The sequence below is a fragment of the Nilaparvata lugens genome, chromosome 9 (assembly GCF_014356525.2).
Source record: "Nilaparvata lugens isolate BPH chromosome 9, ASM1435652v1, whole genome shotgun sequence".
NCBI lineage: Eukaryota > Metazoa > Arthropoda > Insecta > Hemiptera > Delphacidae > Nilaparvata > Nilaparvata lugens.
In genome coordinates, this window is record NC_052512.1 from 11,406,086 (window position 1) to 11,423,712 (window position 17,627).

Below are 17,627 nucleotides of genomic sequence, written 5' to 3' on the forward strand. Positions count from 1 at the left end.
TTCATTTGTTCTCGATAAATCTGAGAAAAAGCAAAAAAAAAAAAAAAAAAAACGCTGGAAAAACGCGAATTTTGGGCGCATTTTTGACGTTATTGCAAATTCTTCTAACACAACATTATTACACCCTAGCTGAGCTTCTGTACTGAATTTGAACATTTTCTGTTCATTTGTTCTTGATAAAGCTGAGAAAACGCTAGAAAAAGCTGGGAAAACGCAGATTTTGGGTGTATCTTTGGGAATTTTCCCAAATCCGTTCTTAGAGCGCCCCTAAAGGGCCAACTGAACCTACCAAATTTAAACGTTTTTGGTTCTGTAGATTTTTAGTTCTGCGAGTGAGTGAGTGAGTCAGAGAGTGAGTGCAATTTCGCTTTTATATAAATATATAGATATTTGGTTATTTATGTTCAACGGATCTCGAAAACGACTTTAACGATTTTCACGGAATTTGGAACATAGTAAGTTTATGATATAAAAATTTGATTGCACTAGGTCTCATGCTTGAGAAAACTCGCTGAACGACATTAAAAGGATAATTCATTCTTGGCTGAAACAGCTGTGGATACAAAAAAGTGAGTGAGCGAGTGAGTATGTGAAAAATCAAAATATCGCATCCCCGAAATTAATAGGCTGACGTATAGCCAGCTGTGAAATATAAACACGATCATTTTAGAGAATTGTGTTATTTTTATCAATAAAATATCGAGGACCGAGCTTCGCTCTGGAGTACAAAAGCATAAAAAATCTATTACGAAAGAATAAATTATAATAACATTCATACAGAAATGTTCTATCTAATCACAGTAAATTGAGATTAATTCCAAGAGGAATTCAAAAAATTTCCCTCACAAAGGCCCAGTTGCACAGAAGCCGGTTAAATTTCAATCCTGATTAACTTCACGTGAACCAAATCAGAGAAGACCATTTCAAAAGAATCATGATCTCTTCATAGAATCAACAGTTGCAGTTTGCAATTGGATGATCACATTCTCTCAAGTTTCGAGCTTATTTTAAATTTTAGATGAAAATGTTATTGAACATTAATTGTAGAGATTTTCATACTCAACCTTTTCCAATCGATTTTTTTGTTTGAATTGTATCTGAAGCCTGATGATTGGGAATCTAAACGCAAACTTTTCATAGATGGGGCGTACTCCTGAGATTTTTACAGATATGGGACTTGTGGCAGTTGATAGAGCTTATCAATTACTATTATAGGTATAAATTTAATCAAAATCGTTGGAGCCGTTTTCGAGAAAATCACAAAAACCCCTTTTTTGACAACATTTCCTTCATTTTAGCCGCCAGCATCTTTGATTGCATTTCATTTAAATTGTTCGTGTCGGATCCTTATATTGTAAGGACCTTAAGTACCAAATTTCAAATCATTATGTTAATATATTGGGAAATGAGATATCGTGTACACAGACGCACATACACTCATACACACACACATACAGACCATTACCCAAAAACTACTTTTTTGGACTCAGGGGACCTTGAAACGTATAGAAATTTAGAAATTTGGGTACCTTAATTTTTTTCGGAAAGCAATACTTTCCGTACCTATGGTAATAGGGAAAGGAAAGTAAAAATAACAAGCGAAGCTCGGTGCCCCGATATTTAAATTTTAACAGCTTAAATCGTGAAAACCACAAAAGTGGTTATAGGATTATAGTTTCAAACTATCATCAGTGATAAAATTAATACACCTACACATGCAAATCTCCAAGATAACCCACCTGTTTCTTTTCCGCATACTCTCTGCATGAGGACTTTTTATATATTGTTCAACAATCTGCTTCCACCTACGTCTGCACAACCATCCTCTGAAAAACGACTGAACCTGAAATTTCAACAAATCAAGACATCAATCAATAGAATACTATCATGATTTGTTGATCACAACAATACTACTGACTAGATTACTAGATCAATTGAAAAAATAAATTGAGTAGTAGCTGGAGGAAATTAGTCTAAAGCTGCGTTTACACCGGAGTTAATAACATGAGTTATTAATAGAAAGTTGTCAACTTGACTGAATCGACGAAAAATTCTCTTGAAAAAAGTTGATAACTCGTGTTTTCAAAAGAAAATTCCTTGTTAGTAACAAGATTCATGTTGTCCATCAAGAGTCGGTAAAGATCAAAGGAAATGTGTTATGTTATTAACAAAAGCCTCTTTTATTGCATTAACTTTTGTTAATAACAGGTTACTATCTTCCTTGCAACCCCCTCGCCCAGCATCCCTACCTTTTAGGCTGCTTGACAGTCAACGCCGGTTCAGTGCGGCTGTCGTGGCGTGGATCAGGGAGGGAGGGCTTAACTAGGCGGTTTTACTCTATGTTCTTTAGAGGTGTGAGTGTAAGTGTGATTGTGTGGGTGTGTGTGTGTGTGTGTGTGAATGTTTTGTGTGAGTGAGATTTATTTACTATTAAGATTTCTTGCTTTTAGTTTTCTCTTTTTTTCCTCTTGATTTATTCAATTTGTAGCAAATTGATTTAGTAGTTTAAGTAATTTAAGTAATTTTAATTTTAATAAGTAATTAAGTAATTTAAGTTTCCTTATAATTTTTAATTATCATTTAATTTCAAATTGTAATGTATATTGTTATTTCTATGTTACTTATCATCGTGGGTTAAATGGAAGAGGGGGCTTCTATTGCCTCAATTTCGCCCACATCACTTTTATTGTAAAGTGTAAATAAAAGTCATTTATCTATCTATCTATCTATCTACCCTACAACTAAAGCTGTTTCCTAATAACTACAGCTGCATACAAAACACGTGACAAAGTTATTAACTTTTGTTGATAACAGATCTAGCAGCCAAAAGAAAATGTTATTAACTTATATGTTGAAAACTTTTGTTTTAAACTCTGGTGTTAAGGCCATTCCACACAGCACGTGGAATATTACTATTCAAAAGTAGCTACTTTTCAAAACATCGCTTCCCAGCTAATCAAATGAAGCAATTCACATAGCAGCCACGGCCACGCGGCAACGCTTGCTATACTAGCCACGCGTGGCTACCATTCGCTCTCTGAGCGATCTTTTCAAACGTGTCCGGCCACGTTTTGGTCGAGCATGCGCAGAACGTATACTAGACGTATACTATCGTATAGAACGTATACTATCATTGTCAGTCTCAAGGTCGCGCATTAAATGATGGAATTCGCCATAGGTCTTCCTTTTTTTATTGATTGGATGTACCCACTGGTCCCGTGCTGTCACCGAATACAATAAAACCAGCTCATTATCACTACTACTGCTGCTGCTGGAGTCATCAAACCAAGGTAAGCCACAAGAAAATCCAGATTCACACCACGGAACCGTCGGAGTTGACATCTTCCTGCATACTGACGGGAAACGTGGCCGGTATAGCATCACAACAGTCGTGGCGGTGTGAATTGGCATGTGGCTAGCGAGGCCGGCGTGGCGTGCGTCCTGCCACGCAAGCCACGTGCTGTGTGGAAAGGCCTTAAACGCATTATAATTTATTCACATTAGATCAGATAAAGGTCATTCTGTTAATGATCACACATATGTTTCAATTCAAATTTGAAGACAATTTTTTAATTTCAGTTGTTATATCATATGATTACTCTCGTTAAATGAAATCATATGGAAGTCAATTATATTGATAACAAGATCTTGTTGATAACAAGGAATTTTCTGTTAGAAACATGAGTTATTAACTTTTGTCAAGAGAAATTTTTGACGATTCAGTTATGTTAATAACTTTTTGTTAATAACTCGTGTTATTAACTCCGGTGTAAACGCAGCTTATTTCACCAATAGTGGCGTTGTCTATGGCACGGAAGTGGACGGGAGTAGTGCGGACGTGGAACCAACATTTTTCAGATGGGGGATGCGCCAATAGAGAAAGTAGAAAAAGGAATAATTCTATTATTATCAGTAGTAGATGAATCAAGAGTTGACCGACAGGGTACTAGGCTGATAGCCTTCCCCCCTCCTTTAATACAGTCAGTACGCTACGGAGAGTGGTAGAGTAAACATTTCATTTTCCTACAGTTACCTTGAAAAATGACCATTCCTGCACTGATTAGAGAACGCAAAGAATCACTTTTCCGCTCTAGTGCGCAAAGTGTTACTCTTAATACTTTGTGTATTATCTTGCAGCCATCCCAATCAGCTGTTGACATTGTTGGCGTGTATTTTGAATGCAAATTTATTCTATCTATATTTTTTCTGATTTTCAAATAAATAAAAATGAGAACTCATTGAATTATACATTTAGAATATTATTAATTATTCATTATTACAAATAATATTTTTCCATTCATAAATTGATTGGTTCAAAAATTATTTAGAAATTAAGATTTACTCAAAATTATTGAGATTTTTTAATTAAATTTGATCAATTAAATTTTTAATACGAATAAATTATCGATTATTAATTTCCAATTGGATTATCAAGTTTAAGATAAATTAAATTTGTTATTAATAACAAAATTATACAGACAGACATTTGATGGATTTCAGCCATCATTTCACCCATAATCAACCACTTCTCATATTCAATGGTAACTGTAGGATAAATTTGATGTGAAATACGTGAGCAAAGTTCCTCTGCTGCACTCAAGAAACCATTCGGCCCTCGCCTACGTCTCGGGCGTAAACGTTTCTTCCGGTGCAGCAAACTGTCACTTTGCGCACTAGTTGCACAAATAACTATTTCTTTTCAATATTGCATTATTTCATATTCCATTACTATCCACTTTAATTATCAATATTATCAAGAGTGTGTGTTCAGTATTTTACATAGTGAAACAGCAACAGGTTTGGGTCACCTTTCCCTATATCCTTTCAATACATCTTTCTCCCCTCAACCTTATTACAGAAAAGAGTGAGTCTTAAGTATGGGAACCCCTCAATAAGTTGGAGACTGTTGTAGATTTAATATTATAACTTTCAGGATAAGTTATTGGTCGAATACACTACCTTTTTACGTACAACTGAATTTCGACCCCTCATAAGGGGGTGACTTGGGGGTTGTAGCTGGAAAATCCAAGAAATGCATGAGAAAAGACAAGAGAAAGAGTATATTTTTTTTTTAAAGGGAAGGTGGAAAAAAATGAAATATATATATATATATATATATATATGAATAGTCAAAGGAGACTGAAAAAAAGACTTCATGTAATTGAAAATAAAGAATAGTAAATGAAAGTTTCAAACTAATGTTTAGGTTACGGATGGTTGATCACTGTGCATAACGGGATTGGAGCAATCGTTCGGCCATCTCCCAGCCAATACGGTATAGCTACCTATCCACCCTCTTCCTGTACACCAGCAAACTGAGTGTCTCCGCCTCTTTAATCTCCTCTGGGATATTCCTATATAAGACATGAGCCAGATATGAGGGATTTGTTAGTTCTGAGCCATGTGCCAGCTGTGGAATTTCATAGTTATAATTTGATCTGAAACGCGTGGGATAGTTGTAGTTGATAATTTCTCCTAGGATTTCTGTTTTGTATTTTTTTATATGAATTAATAAAGATTTAATGAAAAGCTGTCTTATATTTAATACTGGAAACTCTATGAATAAAAGGATTGTTGGGTATCTATTGTCTTTTTTCAAAATTGTTTTAATTATAGACCTTTGAGTAACTGCTAAAGGTTCCATAACAGTGGAGGAAGCCCCTCCCCAAGCAAGAATTCCATATTGTATGATGGATTGAACGTAGGCAAAGTATACTGTTTTGCATTGCTCTATGCTCAACACATGGCTCAGCTCTGAGAAAGCATAAAGCAATTTTCTGAGCCTTCTCTTAACACACTGAACATGTTGCACCCAACTCATCCTGCCATCCAGAATCACTCCCAGGTAAGTATACTGATCAACTCTTTCAATTCTGCCACAGTCACATTCACTAGACATTGGAGTATCACAGGAATGCATTTTCAGAACTAAATGGCCTGGGTCTGTTTGATTACGTAAAACAATGGGCATAAACTTGGTTTTTGTCACATTAACCGTAAGGCAGTTATGGTCAAACCATCTTTTAATTTTTGCCAAGTCGATTGAAGCAGTTTCATAGGCCTCCTCCCAAGTGCTTCCGGTAGACACTATCGCTGTGTCATCGGCAAATAGGAACAACTCGCCACCCACATCCAGTTTTGATAGATTGTTGATGTAGATCAGGAAGAGCAAAGGACCAAGAGTACTTCCCTGAACCACACCATAATCAACATACTCTTTGTCACTTTCTACATCATTTATAGAAACATACTGCAGTCTATTATTGAGGTAACTTTTAAACCATTTCAATGTATTATTTTTTATTCCTAATAGTTCAAGCTTATTTATCAGGATTGCCCTATGAACGGTATCAAAAGCTTTTGCCAGGTCTAGAAACGTTATCAGTACTTTTTTCTTAATCTTGATACTATTTGAAATGAGCTTGGTTAAATTGAAAAGTGTATCAGATGTGTTTTTAGACGTTTGAAACCCATACTGGCTGGCAGAGATCAAATTATTTTCATTTAAATATTTTGAAAGCTGTAATTTCACACATTTCTCAATTATTTTGGACAGGGTAGCTAACAACGAAATTGGTCTGTAATTAGAGAATGTGCCTTTTGGACCTGTTTTGTGAATGGGAATCACCCTTGCCGTTTTCAAAGCACAAGGGAAGAGGCCTGCGCTAATGCTTAGGTTTACAATGTGACAAATAGGAATTACAAGTGAGTCAATGTTATGTTGAATTACTCTAGTGGGAATACCATCGCATCCAGGAGCCGATCGACCTTTCAAGCTCATGATGACCTTGGTCAGCTCCTGTCGGGAGACCGGTTGCAGCTCAAAAACGGTATTCACAACATAATCATCATCTTGAACACCAGGGAGCCCCTGTGTTACAATGGAATTTGCTAGATTTGTCCCTACTGTGGCAAAATATGAATTAATGTTATTGGCTATTTCTTTGGTTTTGTGAGAATCTATAATTTCACCAGGTAAGGAGAATGAGCTAACCGGAAATGATTTGTTACTCTCTTTACGCCCTGAGATTTCATTTATGACAGACCAAAATTTTTTGGGATTGGTGGACACTTCCTCAACTTTGTTCTTATAATAATGATATTTAGCCTGTTTTATCGCAGAGTCTAAGCTATTCCTATATTGTATGAACTCATTCTTCAAGGCATAGTTAAATGGTTGTCTGTTGAGTTTCTTTCTTAGCTTATCGCGGTGCCGGATGGAATTAACAAGTTCTGCGCTTATCCAGGGTTTTAGTTGAGTGTTTTTAGAAGACATTTTCACTTTTTGAGATTTCGATGAGATTATTTGTTGTAGAGTTTCGGTGAAAAGATCTGCTGCACAGTTTGCATCATTTTGACTGATAATGTTGTCCCAGTTATGAACCGAAATTGCGTCCTGTACTCCAACCCAGTCAGTTTTATTAATGAATTTAACGTAATCAGGATGTTTGGGAGTTTTAGTGGAAATTAGATTCAAACAAACGGCATAATGATCAGTAACTGTTGAATGCATAACAACAGATGATGCACATAAAAAACGCGGAAGTTTAACAAAAAAATGGTCGATACAAGTACCGCTGGCCGGCCGCGTTATCTTGTCAATGCAGGCGACAAACCCCGCATCACTCAGCACATCCAAGTAGCGCTCCTCAAGAGAGCCAGGTGCAACGTTCAGCGTGTCACAGTTTATATCGCCGGTCAGTATACGAACGACACCAGGCGAGTGCTCATTGCAATATGCGCTCAAGGCATTGAGGGGTTGTAGCTCAAATATTTCTAGTGTAAACACCCATTGTGTAGTATATCATTTTAAAGACCTCTTCAAAACAAGAAAGATACCATCAATAAAATTGTTCTATGATACTTGTATCCAAAATGGCAGCTGATTCAAGTTTTGGTTTTTAATGGAATGATTGGATGCAAGCCATTTCCGATGCAAGTATCATAGAACATTTTTATTGATGTCATCTTTCTTATTTTGAAGAAGCCTTTGAAATGATGTACTACACAATGGATGTTTACATTTGAAATATTCGAGTTGCAACCCCTAAGTCACCCCTTTATGTGGGGTTGAAATTCAATTGTACGTCAAAATGTAGAGTATTCGACCAATAACTTATCCTGAAAGTTACAGTATTATATCTACAACAGTCTCAAACCTATTGAGGGGTTCCTATACATATGACTCACTCTGTATTTCAATATTACAACAACGATCTACAAATGGTTAGACAATTTTATTTTTTAATCGGCCTTTCCAGATGGAAATTAATCAAAAATTGCATTTATTCAAATGCTAATTAATGAGCAAGTATTATTAAACATAATCCAAATTTGATGCTGTAAATCACCCTGAAGAGTTCTGCTACTGCAAATATTGACAACAGGGTAAACAGCGAGATGGAAAATCGATGAGAACTACTATCCAAAAACTATTTGCCAGCCCGGGAATCGAACCTGGTACCTCCTAATTGCCAGTCAGGTATGCTTGCCCTTACACCAAACTGAGATATGTGGATAGCAGGTTCACAGCATTTAATTTAGATTTTCGTTTAATAATAATAATAATAATAATTGTTCATTAATTAGCGTTTGAATAAATGCAATTACTCATTAATTTTCATCTGTAGACTAGCTGGCTGCTATGGCTTCAAATCAAATAAAATAAAATCTATTCATGAAAAAAATTACATTGAAAATTAGTATAATAACACATCAATACAATTAAAGCAATGAAGTTTACTGCATTAAATAATTTCTCAATAGGCAAAGATAATTCAATGAATAAATATATACCCAACTATGAATTATATGTGTTGGGGTAAAGCTATTAATTGCTTGTTGCGTGTTATAATTACTATTTACAAACTTCATTCACTGATAAGGGATTAAAGTTTTTCATGTTGAAATTTATAATACAAACAAAATTATGTAATGTTCTATTAAGAATAATAATAAGAAAGTTAGTTTTTAAAAAAAATGAAAAACTAGTAAAGGATGAAAAATTCGTATAAAATGATCGCTGCTATTCAGAGATTGTCAGTTTGGTGTAAGGTCAAGCACACCTGACTGGCATTAGGAGGTACCGGGTTCGATTCCTGTGTTGGCAAATAATTTTTGGATAGTAACTCTCATCGAATTTCCATCTAGCTGTTAACTCTGGTATCAATTTTCGCAGTAGCAGAGGACTTCGAGATGATTTACATCATTCAATTTGGATCTTCGTTTGATTATGATTATTGTTCAACATTTTTCACTTAGGTTGACCATTATTGGTTGAACAAGCATGCACATACACAGTTGACTTACAATTTATTATTCAATTTCCTCTCAAAAATATGCGATTACAATATTTCAGCCTTACCTTTTTTATTTTGTGCAGCTCGAGTGACTCAATCTCATCGTCAGCTTCGCCTCCTTTGTCGTCATCTGTGTCCGCCTTCTGTGGCGTCGCCCCTATCAGATCGCTGATCAAAGTGGGGCGTCGGCTACTTGCTGATGGGCGCCACTCTTTTTTGAACGAGTGTAACTGCCGAAAACAACACAAAACTATCAACAACTATAGTTCATACAAAACAACTTCCGGCTTGGAGGAATATGCCAGCAGAGATCAACCAGTTACAGAGATGAATAGCTTCATAGAAAGAAACGGGTCGCCGCCAACCTGTCTCCCCGACAACTAGTCTCCTCACTATTTTGATCACAGGCGTCAGTAAATCCCCTGGCAAAATATACCATTGCCGGCAACTAGTCTCCCCGACAGTAAATCCCCTACTAGAACGAAGGAGACTAGTTGTCGGCGACAACTAGGCTCCTCACACGCTCACAACAACTAGTCTCCCCGACAGTAAATCCCCTGCTGGATAGGTCTATGAGGGGTCTGGTTGTCGTGATCGTACCCGACAAATAGTCTCCCCGACAGCTAATACCCTATTGAACAATGAAACCAGCTTGAAGCGGGCGGGGAAGTAGTACAATCACAGATACTGTTGTACACATTCTATGAATTCGATTATTAGAAGGAAAGCTTGTTGATGTTGTCACTTCTATCACTGCAAACATAAATTTAAAAAAATAAATTATATCTCTCTCCGAATTCAAGTCAACACCAGGATCTGGAGTCCTTAATCCGCCCTTAATAAAAACATTTAATCAGTCTATATCTCTCTTATTATCTCCAGTCAAACCTTCTATAGAAGGTTTTGGAGAAGATAATTCGTCTGGTGTTTATTTTTATCGTAGAAATAGAGGATTGATAAGTTGTTACCTATTTCAAACTGATTCGGTTTATAATAAGACCTTATAATTTTGTATGACTATTCTTATCATTATTATTGTTTTATTTTTTGTGCAATAAACTCTGTTCATCTGAGTGGAGTGAATTCACTATTGTTATTCTTGAGATGATTTGAGGTTAAGATGATTCTATGATTTCTCATTCACCATAAAATTATTTTTCTATTCTCTCGATTTAACTTATTCCAAAAACTTATATCTTTCACCCTCTCTTGTTATCTTAAACTATAACTGTCCCCATCATTCTATATCATTGTGATTGGCTAAATATCGCACTATTCTGTTATCACACAGGAACATTCCTATCGTTTCAGATTCAATTTATCCCTTGCATAGTCAATCTGACCTCGATGGTTTGCGACAGATTTTTGGTGGCTAGAGAAAAATTATAGAAAATAAAATTCCATTCCATAGAAAATTATATAAAATTCAATTCTGGTGGAAATAGATTTATTTTTATAAGTAGGTCTGTTAAATAAACTGTTTATAAGGTTGACGCGATTCTGAGCTCGGAGGGTTACATACAGTGATTGATTGGGGAAGGGAGTGTTTGTATGTTCTGATCATTTTGAAAATAAATATTTTTTAAACGATTATTTTCCATTCATTAGTATACTATATAGAGACTGTCAATTATAGGGGATATTTTTTGTATGATGCCCAAATTTATTAGTACATGGTATGATAGAAACAAATGCCAGGTGGGAACGGAATCCAACCCTTTACCGGAGTAGCGACACCAGACTAAAGTTAACGCTTCAGTCCTTTAGGCTATAACTCAAAAGTTTTGACATATCTTTTCTGTTGAAGAAAGTAACACTAAACTTACAGCCTATGAAAATATCAGTGATCAATTAGAAAATTAATTATTAGGGATCGATAACGTGTGGGAAAGTGAGATTGTTTTGTATTCGACCTTCAGAAATCAACTACTCTTATGATAATGAACATTCAAATAAAACTGGGGAACAGTCATAGAATCTTTTATTCGCTAGAATTTTAACGTTTCGATTGTCATTGCATTTCAACATCACAATCACAATATTGTTTGGAGTTCATCTTTGCCTATTATTTTATTTATTTCATATTTATTCCAAGTTTCAATCCATACCTATCGTACAGTATATGGCAATGATAAATGATATGCACAAGAAAGTATACTGAACTAGAATTAAAACGTTGAATGCTACAAACTGTTACTACATTCTATAATAAACATTCTCCAACACCCTTATGACAGTTCCTTATATAATATTTTGCTCTAATTCAAATTACTAGGATATTATTGAATTATATGGAATACTAATTGATTTGTATAAGAAGTTTTCATCCATTTAGGTGTATTCTCAATAACAAAAATATACAAAATAAATGTTAATCATTCAAGAACTGTATCATAATTATAATATATATATATATATATATATATATATATATATATATATATTTACTTATTTATTTATTCCTTGAAAAAGCATTACAATAATTCACAATTTAGAAATATAACAACAAAATGAATCAATAGGAAATACAAATAAACATAAGGAACTACTTCCCCAAAAGAGCAAGCTCGAGCTCATTATATATATATATATATATATATATATATATATATATATGATTGAATATAGGTATGAAGAAACTCGTCAAAAATATGATCCCAAGTTCAGAAAAGCTAAAATAGTTGAATGTCCAGGTCGGAAAGTTGGATATTATCCAATTATGATTATAAACTAACATCTTAAACTAGTATCAAATTGATTTGATACTTCATGGGTGTGTTAATAGTATGGAGGGATTCGTTTATGATTTTTTGTAGAATTTTCCTACGTCCCATTCTCACTCCTAAACTGAGAATCCATTATGGTAGCTCTCATGCTATATGCGAGAGGATTCATAAGTCGCGCTTTTGAGTAGTAGAGACCAATAGTGTTGTTCCACGGGCGTTTTTATCTAATCCTGTTTCTTGCCGCGAAGCACAGAGGAAGCTCAGAATAGTGTCAATCACATTAGTCAAAGTCATGGATCCTCTCTACAACTTGTGAATAATCACTTTAGTGGGGATTTTGGCGCAGTGTTATCGCCTGTGTTGAGTAATCACTAGACAATACAGTTGACTTGTGCAGGCGTCACAAAACAAGAGTTTATTGTTAGGGATAACCGGATTTCTGTAACACTCTTCAAAATTTCCAAATTACGACCCTCCCTTTCTTGGATCCGTCCCTTTTTCTTGGTAATATTTCTTCAAAGATGCCGATTCTATTATTGATATATTGGTGAATTCCTAAAACTTCTTATTGTTTCAATGAACATGAGAATCTTGTAAATACGATCTATGCAATTTTGAAACATTAAAGTCAATCTTAGGGCTGGTGTGAAGTTGGCTGGCAATAATTGTAACTGCACAATCTAGTATCTAGACGCCTCAACAAATGTCAAAAAAATCCTAAATTTGTCAAAACAAACCTGAACCAACGATTATTAGCAATTTTATTTGATCGGCTTTTATCATTTCGGCCAACTTCACAGACAATTTCCATCTATACAATTTCCATCTAGTCCGGGCGCAAATGTCATGAATAAGGCACTCCGTGGTCATTTTTGCGTACCAGCCGTGAAAGATGTCTCAATTTCTTCGTTAGGTCTAGTATAATAAGGATCGTGATGATGATAAGTCTAAATCACAGGCAAACACCTCGGAGACAAGATAGCCGCCAAAATTTTCAGGGTTTTGCTATATCGTTTTTATATAGACGAAAATATTTGTAAGATCTTCCTCTACAATTTTTGTCCCATAAAATTTTCCTCTAAAACGCATATTTTTTTAGTTATAACCTTCAAAAGCCCAAAAAATATTTTTTCTAAATTTGCTCAAATTTCTTACCATTATAACTTTTCATGTGCAAGAGATACAGAGAAATTTTAAATCTATGAAATTTAGAGCGTGTTTTCAACTTTAAAACTATATATCTTAATGTGCTGTACGTAGAAAAAAATGAGTTCTCCAGGGCCCTCCAAAGAAAACTCTGCATGATTCTGGTGCGTTTTTCCATAGGCATGAGGTAACAGGCTAGAACTATAAAATCGATTTTTTCATGACTAAGATAGAGACTTGCAAATGGTCTCAATCTCTTCGTTACAACAAGATGAACAAGAATATTGATGATGGAAACAGCAAAATTATTCTACATCATTGAAAAATTCAAGATGGCGGTCATTATTGACAGAAATTTTTATATTGCTTGTTATTCAGTTATTGTGAGAGATATCGGATTGGTTTTACCACCAAAGTGTTTATAATTAACCAAACAATGATGTTTGAGTGAACCATCTCATAACGACCACTCTTTCTATTATTTATTTAACTTCAAAAACTTGAAACATACATTTTTCGGGGACAATATTTCACTTTCCACTCTGTACATGTATTCGCAGTGAACAAACACTAGTAGAACACTTGTAGAATATTTCCAAAGCTTCAAAATGACATTTGGTTGGAGGCTGTAGGTCCATATATTACGGCTGGAGCGTCATCGGAAAAAGAGTAAAAAGTACTGTTTGCAGCGGAAAACACACTCTTTCCACCAAATGCCAATCCCAACAATTAGAAAACCGTGTAACTCATGACTCCTTGAACGTACAAACTTGGGAATGGTATCAATCTCTTCATAATGATGTGTAGGAAGAGATTATCCATGATGGCAATCTCAAAAAATGTTTGTCATCATGAAAAAACAAGATGGAGGCATAAATATGTCGATTTTCAAGAAATTGTCTGTAATTCTAATAATGTCGAGGATATCGGATCAATTCAGCCATATGGAAGCTCCAAAATAATCATACATCTGAATTGATTTGATTTTGATAGGCAGACGCTATGAATGGGAGGTCTTGGGTGTCATTCATCAACAGAGGCAGGCCACAAGCGTGTACCTATCACCTTCCATAAAAAGGAATCAGTAATAATTGTTGAGCAAAGATCGAATAGCTTTCTGCTTCGAACAGTTCAAATTCATCTTCATTATGGCCTATAATATAGATCTATATATAAATATTTACAATTCCAACAAGTTCTATCAATCATCTGCATTTCTTCAAGTGAATGAGTAATAATAATAATAATAATATAATAATAATAATATAATAATAATAATATAATAATAATAATATAATAATAATAATATAATAATAATAATAATAATAATAATAATAATAATAATAATTTATTCTTTGCATGTACATATTTTACAATGTTTGGCAGTTCGTCAAAACAATAAAAACAACAATAAAAACAATAAATTGTTCATAAATATAAACAACAACAAAAAATACAAGAAGAAGAACAAGTCAATCAATCAATCAATTAATTAAAAACAACCTGTATGAAATGAAAATTCAGGTGAAATGCTGTAAATTTAGATATGTAAGTTAGTTAAGAATAATATCATTATTAAATAAAGTCCAAAACAAATGCTGTACATTTCCTCATTGCTGCAAATTAGTTGAGATTTATGATATGACAGATATGGCAGAACCCCCCAAGAACTCTTCCAAACTATAAAATTCCCTGTTCATCAGCCAGTTTCCCAGGCATTCCTTGAATTCCCTTTTATTCTTCAAATTTGTGATTTCTTTAGGGAGAGCATTTAAAATCTTTTTAATCATATACTGAGGGCTTGTCTCAAAAAATTTAGTTCTATGGGCCTGAATTCTCAATTCTCTATTATTTCTGGTATTGTGTCTGTGGATAGATGCCCCAGTGAGCCAGGACTCTCGCAATTTGAATCCATACATTGCACATTCTTGAATATAGAGGCTAGGAAGAGTAAGCATTTTTAAACTTTTAAATGAACCTCTACAGGAGGTTCTTGGAGATTTCTTCAAAATCATCCTGATAACTCTCTTCTGCATCCTGAATACCCTTATTGAGTCCTGTGAAATCCCCCAAAACATTAAGCCATAGGTCAGGAGAGGCTGGAAGTATCCATAGTAGGCAGTCAAGCTCACTTTCTGACTCATTATTTTTGCTAGCCTTGATATTGCAAAGACAGCTTTACTCAGCTTTTTGATGAGGCATTCAATGTGCATCTTCCATTTAAGCCCAGAATCCACTTTTATGCCCAGAAACCCACACACCGCCGTAGACAAAACCTCTTCAGCCTCAATCCGAAAATTCATACATGGAGGAGTGCTTTGGCGTTGCAAGGAGAAATCGATGTAACAGGTCTTTCTCACATTAACTGACAAACGATTTGCCGTGCACCAATCCTGGATATTACCAATAACTATCTCTCCTTGAGTCTGCAGTTCTCTTATGTCCCCTCCCACGAGTAAAAAGTTTGCATCATCTGCAAAAAGGACAGTGCTTGCCTGTGTTATATTCTTTGGCAAATCATTGATGTACAAGGAGAATAGTATTGGCCCTAAAACTGTACCTTGAGGTACTCCTCTGGTCAGTTGCCTGTCTTGGGATCTGTATTTATAGTTCTTCACGTGACCATTTTCTGCTACAATTTCAACAACCTGTGATCTGTTACTGATGAACGACTTTAGCCATTTCAGAACTGGTCCCCTGAATCCATAGTATACCAATTTCTCAAAGAGCACATCATGATCCAAACTCTCAAATGCTTTTCTCAGATCCACAAACAACCCCAAAGCCTTCTTGCCTTCATCCAATGCATCATATACTTTGGATATGAGACTATTCATGGCATCTGTTGTTGACCTCTCAGACCGAAATCCAAACTGGCAGGGTGAGAGTAGCTTATTCTCACTCAGGTATTCTGTAATCGCCTTCTGGGCTAGCAGCTCATGTATCTTTGAGAATGAGTTCTGAACCGATATTGGTCTGAAATTGGCCAGCTCATTACATTTACCCTTTTTATACACAGGAATGACTCTACCCTGCTTCAATTTGTTTGGGTAAATGCCGGTGCTGAATGAAAGATTCACAAGTTCGGTCATTATCCTCCTGATTGGTTCAAAACACTCCTTCAGGATGCAGGTAGGAATATCGTCCAATCCACTTGTCATTTTGCTTTTGATCTTTCCTACAACAACTGACACCTGGTTTTCGGTGAAGACAGGGAACTTTTCTAAGGTAGTAGTAGTCTCTCCATTTTTCATAATCATATCTCTAAAAGAGTTTGACTTATCAAAATTTCCATCACAGCAACTCACGAAGTATTCATTAAAGGCATCCGCCATCTCTTCAAAAGTACCAAATGGAGATCCATTCACTTCAGTTGGATAAGTCCTTGTAGGCATGCTGGGGACAGTTTCCTTTCTTATCAATTTCCATATCAGCTTCGATTTATTGTCAGATGATGACATTACATTTTCTGCATGAGCACACCTTAATAGAGCTATTTGATGTCTGATCAATCTCTTCAAAGCTTTCAGCTCATTTTTGTAGGCATCATCCCTAGGGAAATACTTTGCAAAGAGGTAAAGATCTCTTCTAGCTTGGCAGAGGTCTCTGAGCAATGGTGATGGCCACCTCAATCTACCATTGGTCTTGATTTTCTTATTAACAATAGTAAATGAGTCATTGAATGCCTTGCAATATAATCTCAGGAATATGTTGAATTTATCATCCAATGAACCTTCAACTTGAAGAGCTCTCGACCAATCAATACTCATTAGTCTTTCCTTAAATACTCTTTTTTTGTGCTCCGAAAAGACTCTTACAGAATTAAATTTATCACACGCGACATCTGACATATTGAAAGAATATCTTATCAACTGTGCATAATGATCAGAAAGACCGAGCTCTATGACTTTGGCCCTTGAACTCTCAATCGAATCCGATATGAAACATAAGTCTATAAGAGTTGAAGATGATGCAGTTACTCTCGTGTGATCTTTGATTATGCTTTTTAGACCATATGACTCAAAGACAGATTCCAATTCGTTTTTTCTGGACGATTCCACTGAGAAGTCCACATTAAGATCTCCCACTAACATATATGCTGCGAACCTATTCACGACTATAGACAATACTTCTTCCAGGTGGTCAACAAAACGTTTGAAGTCATTATTTGGTGCTCTATAAAGGCATATTATCGCACATTTCATGTGAACCACTACAGCCACCTCGAAATCTACCTCACATGCCTGTTCAATATCCAATCTAGTGGCCGAGACCCCCTCTCTCGCATAAATTGCAACACCGCCTCCTTCTTTGCTACTTCTATTGAAGAATGAGATTAGGTTGAAGTTTTGTATTCTAACTGTATTACAACCATGAAGCCATGTCTCTGACAGACATAAGAAGTGCATGTTGGTCAGTTTCTCATCTCTCTCGACACTCTCCAGCTGCATGACTA

The 17,627-nt window shown here is 35.4% G+C and overlaps 1 protein-coding gene across 1 annotated transcript in view; it reads right to left on the bottom strand.

The window, feature by feature from the left end:
- The window catches only part of LOC111054087 (ras-specific guanine nucleotide-releasing factor 2-like), a 432,594-nt gene that overhangs the window by 153,573 nt on the left and 261,394 nt on the right, over positions 1-17,627 (bottom strand). Inside the window, exons 7-8 of the mRNA XM_039435485.1 lie at positions 9,365-9,529; positions 1,740-1,843 (exon numbers count right to left, since the gene is read on the bottom strand). Of these exons, the coding sequence (XP_039291419.1) occupies positions 1,740-1,843; positions 9,365-9,529 (269 nt within the window). The remainder of the gene's footprint in view (positions 1-1,739; positions 1,844-9,364; positions 9,530-17,627) is intronic.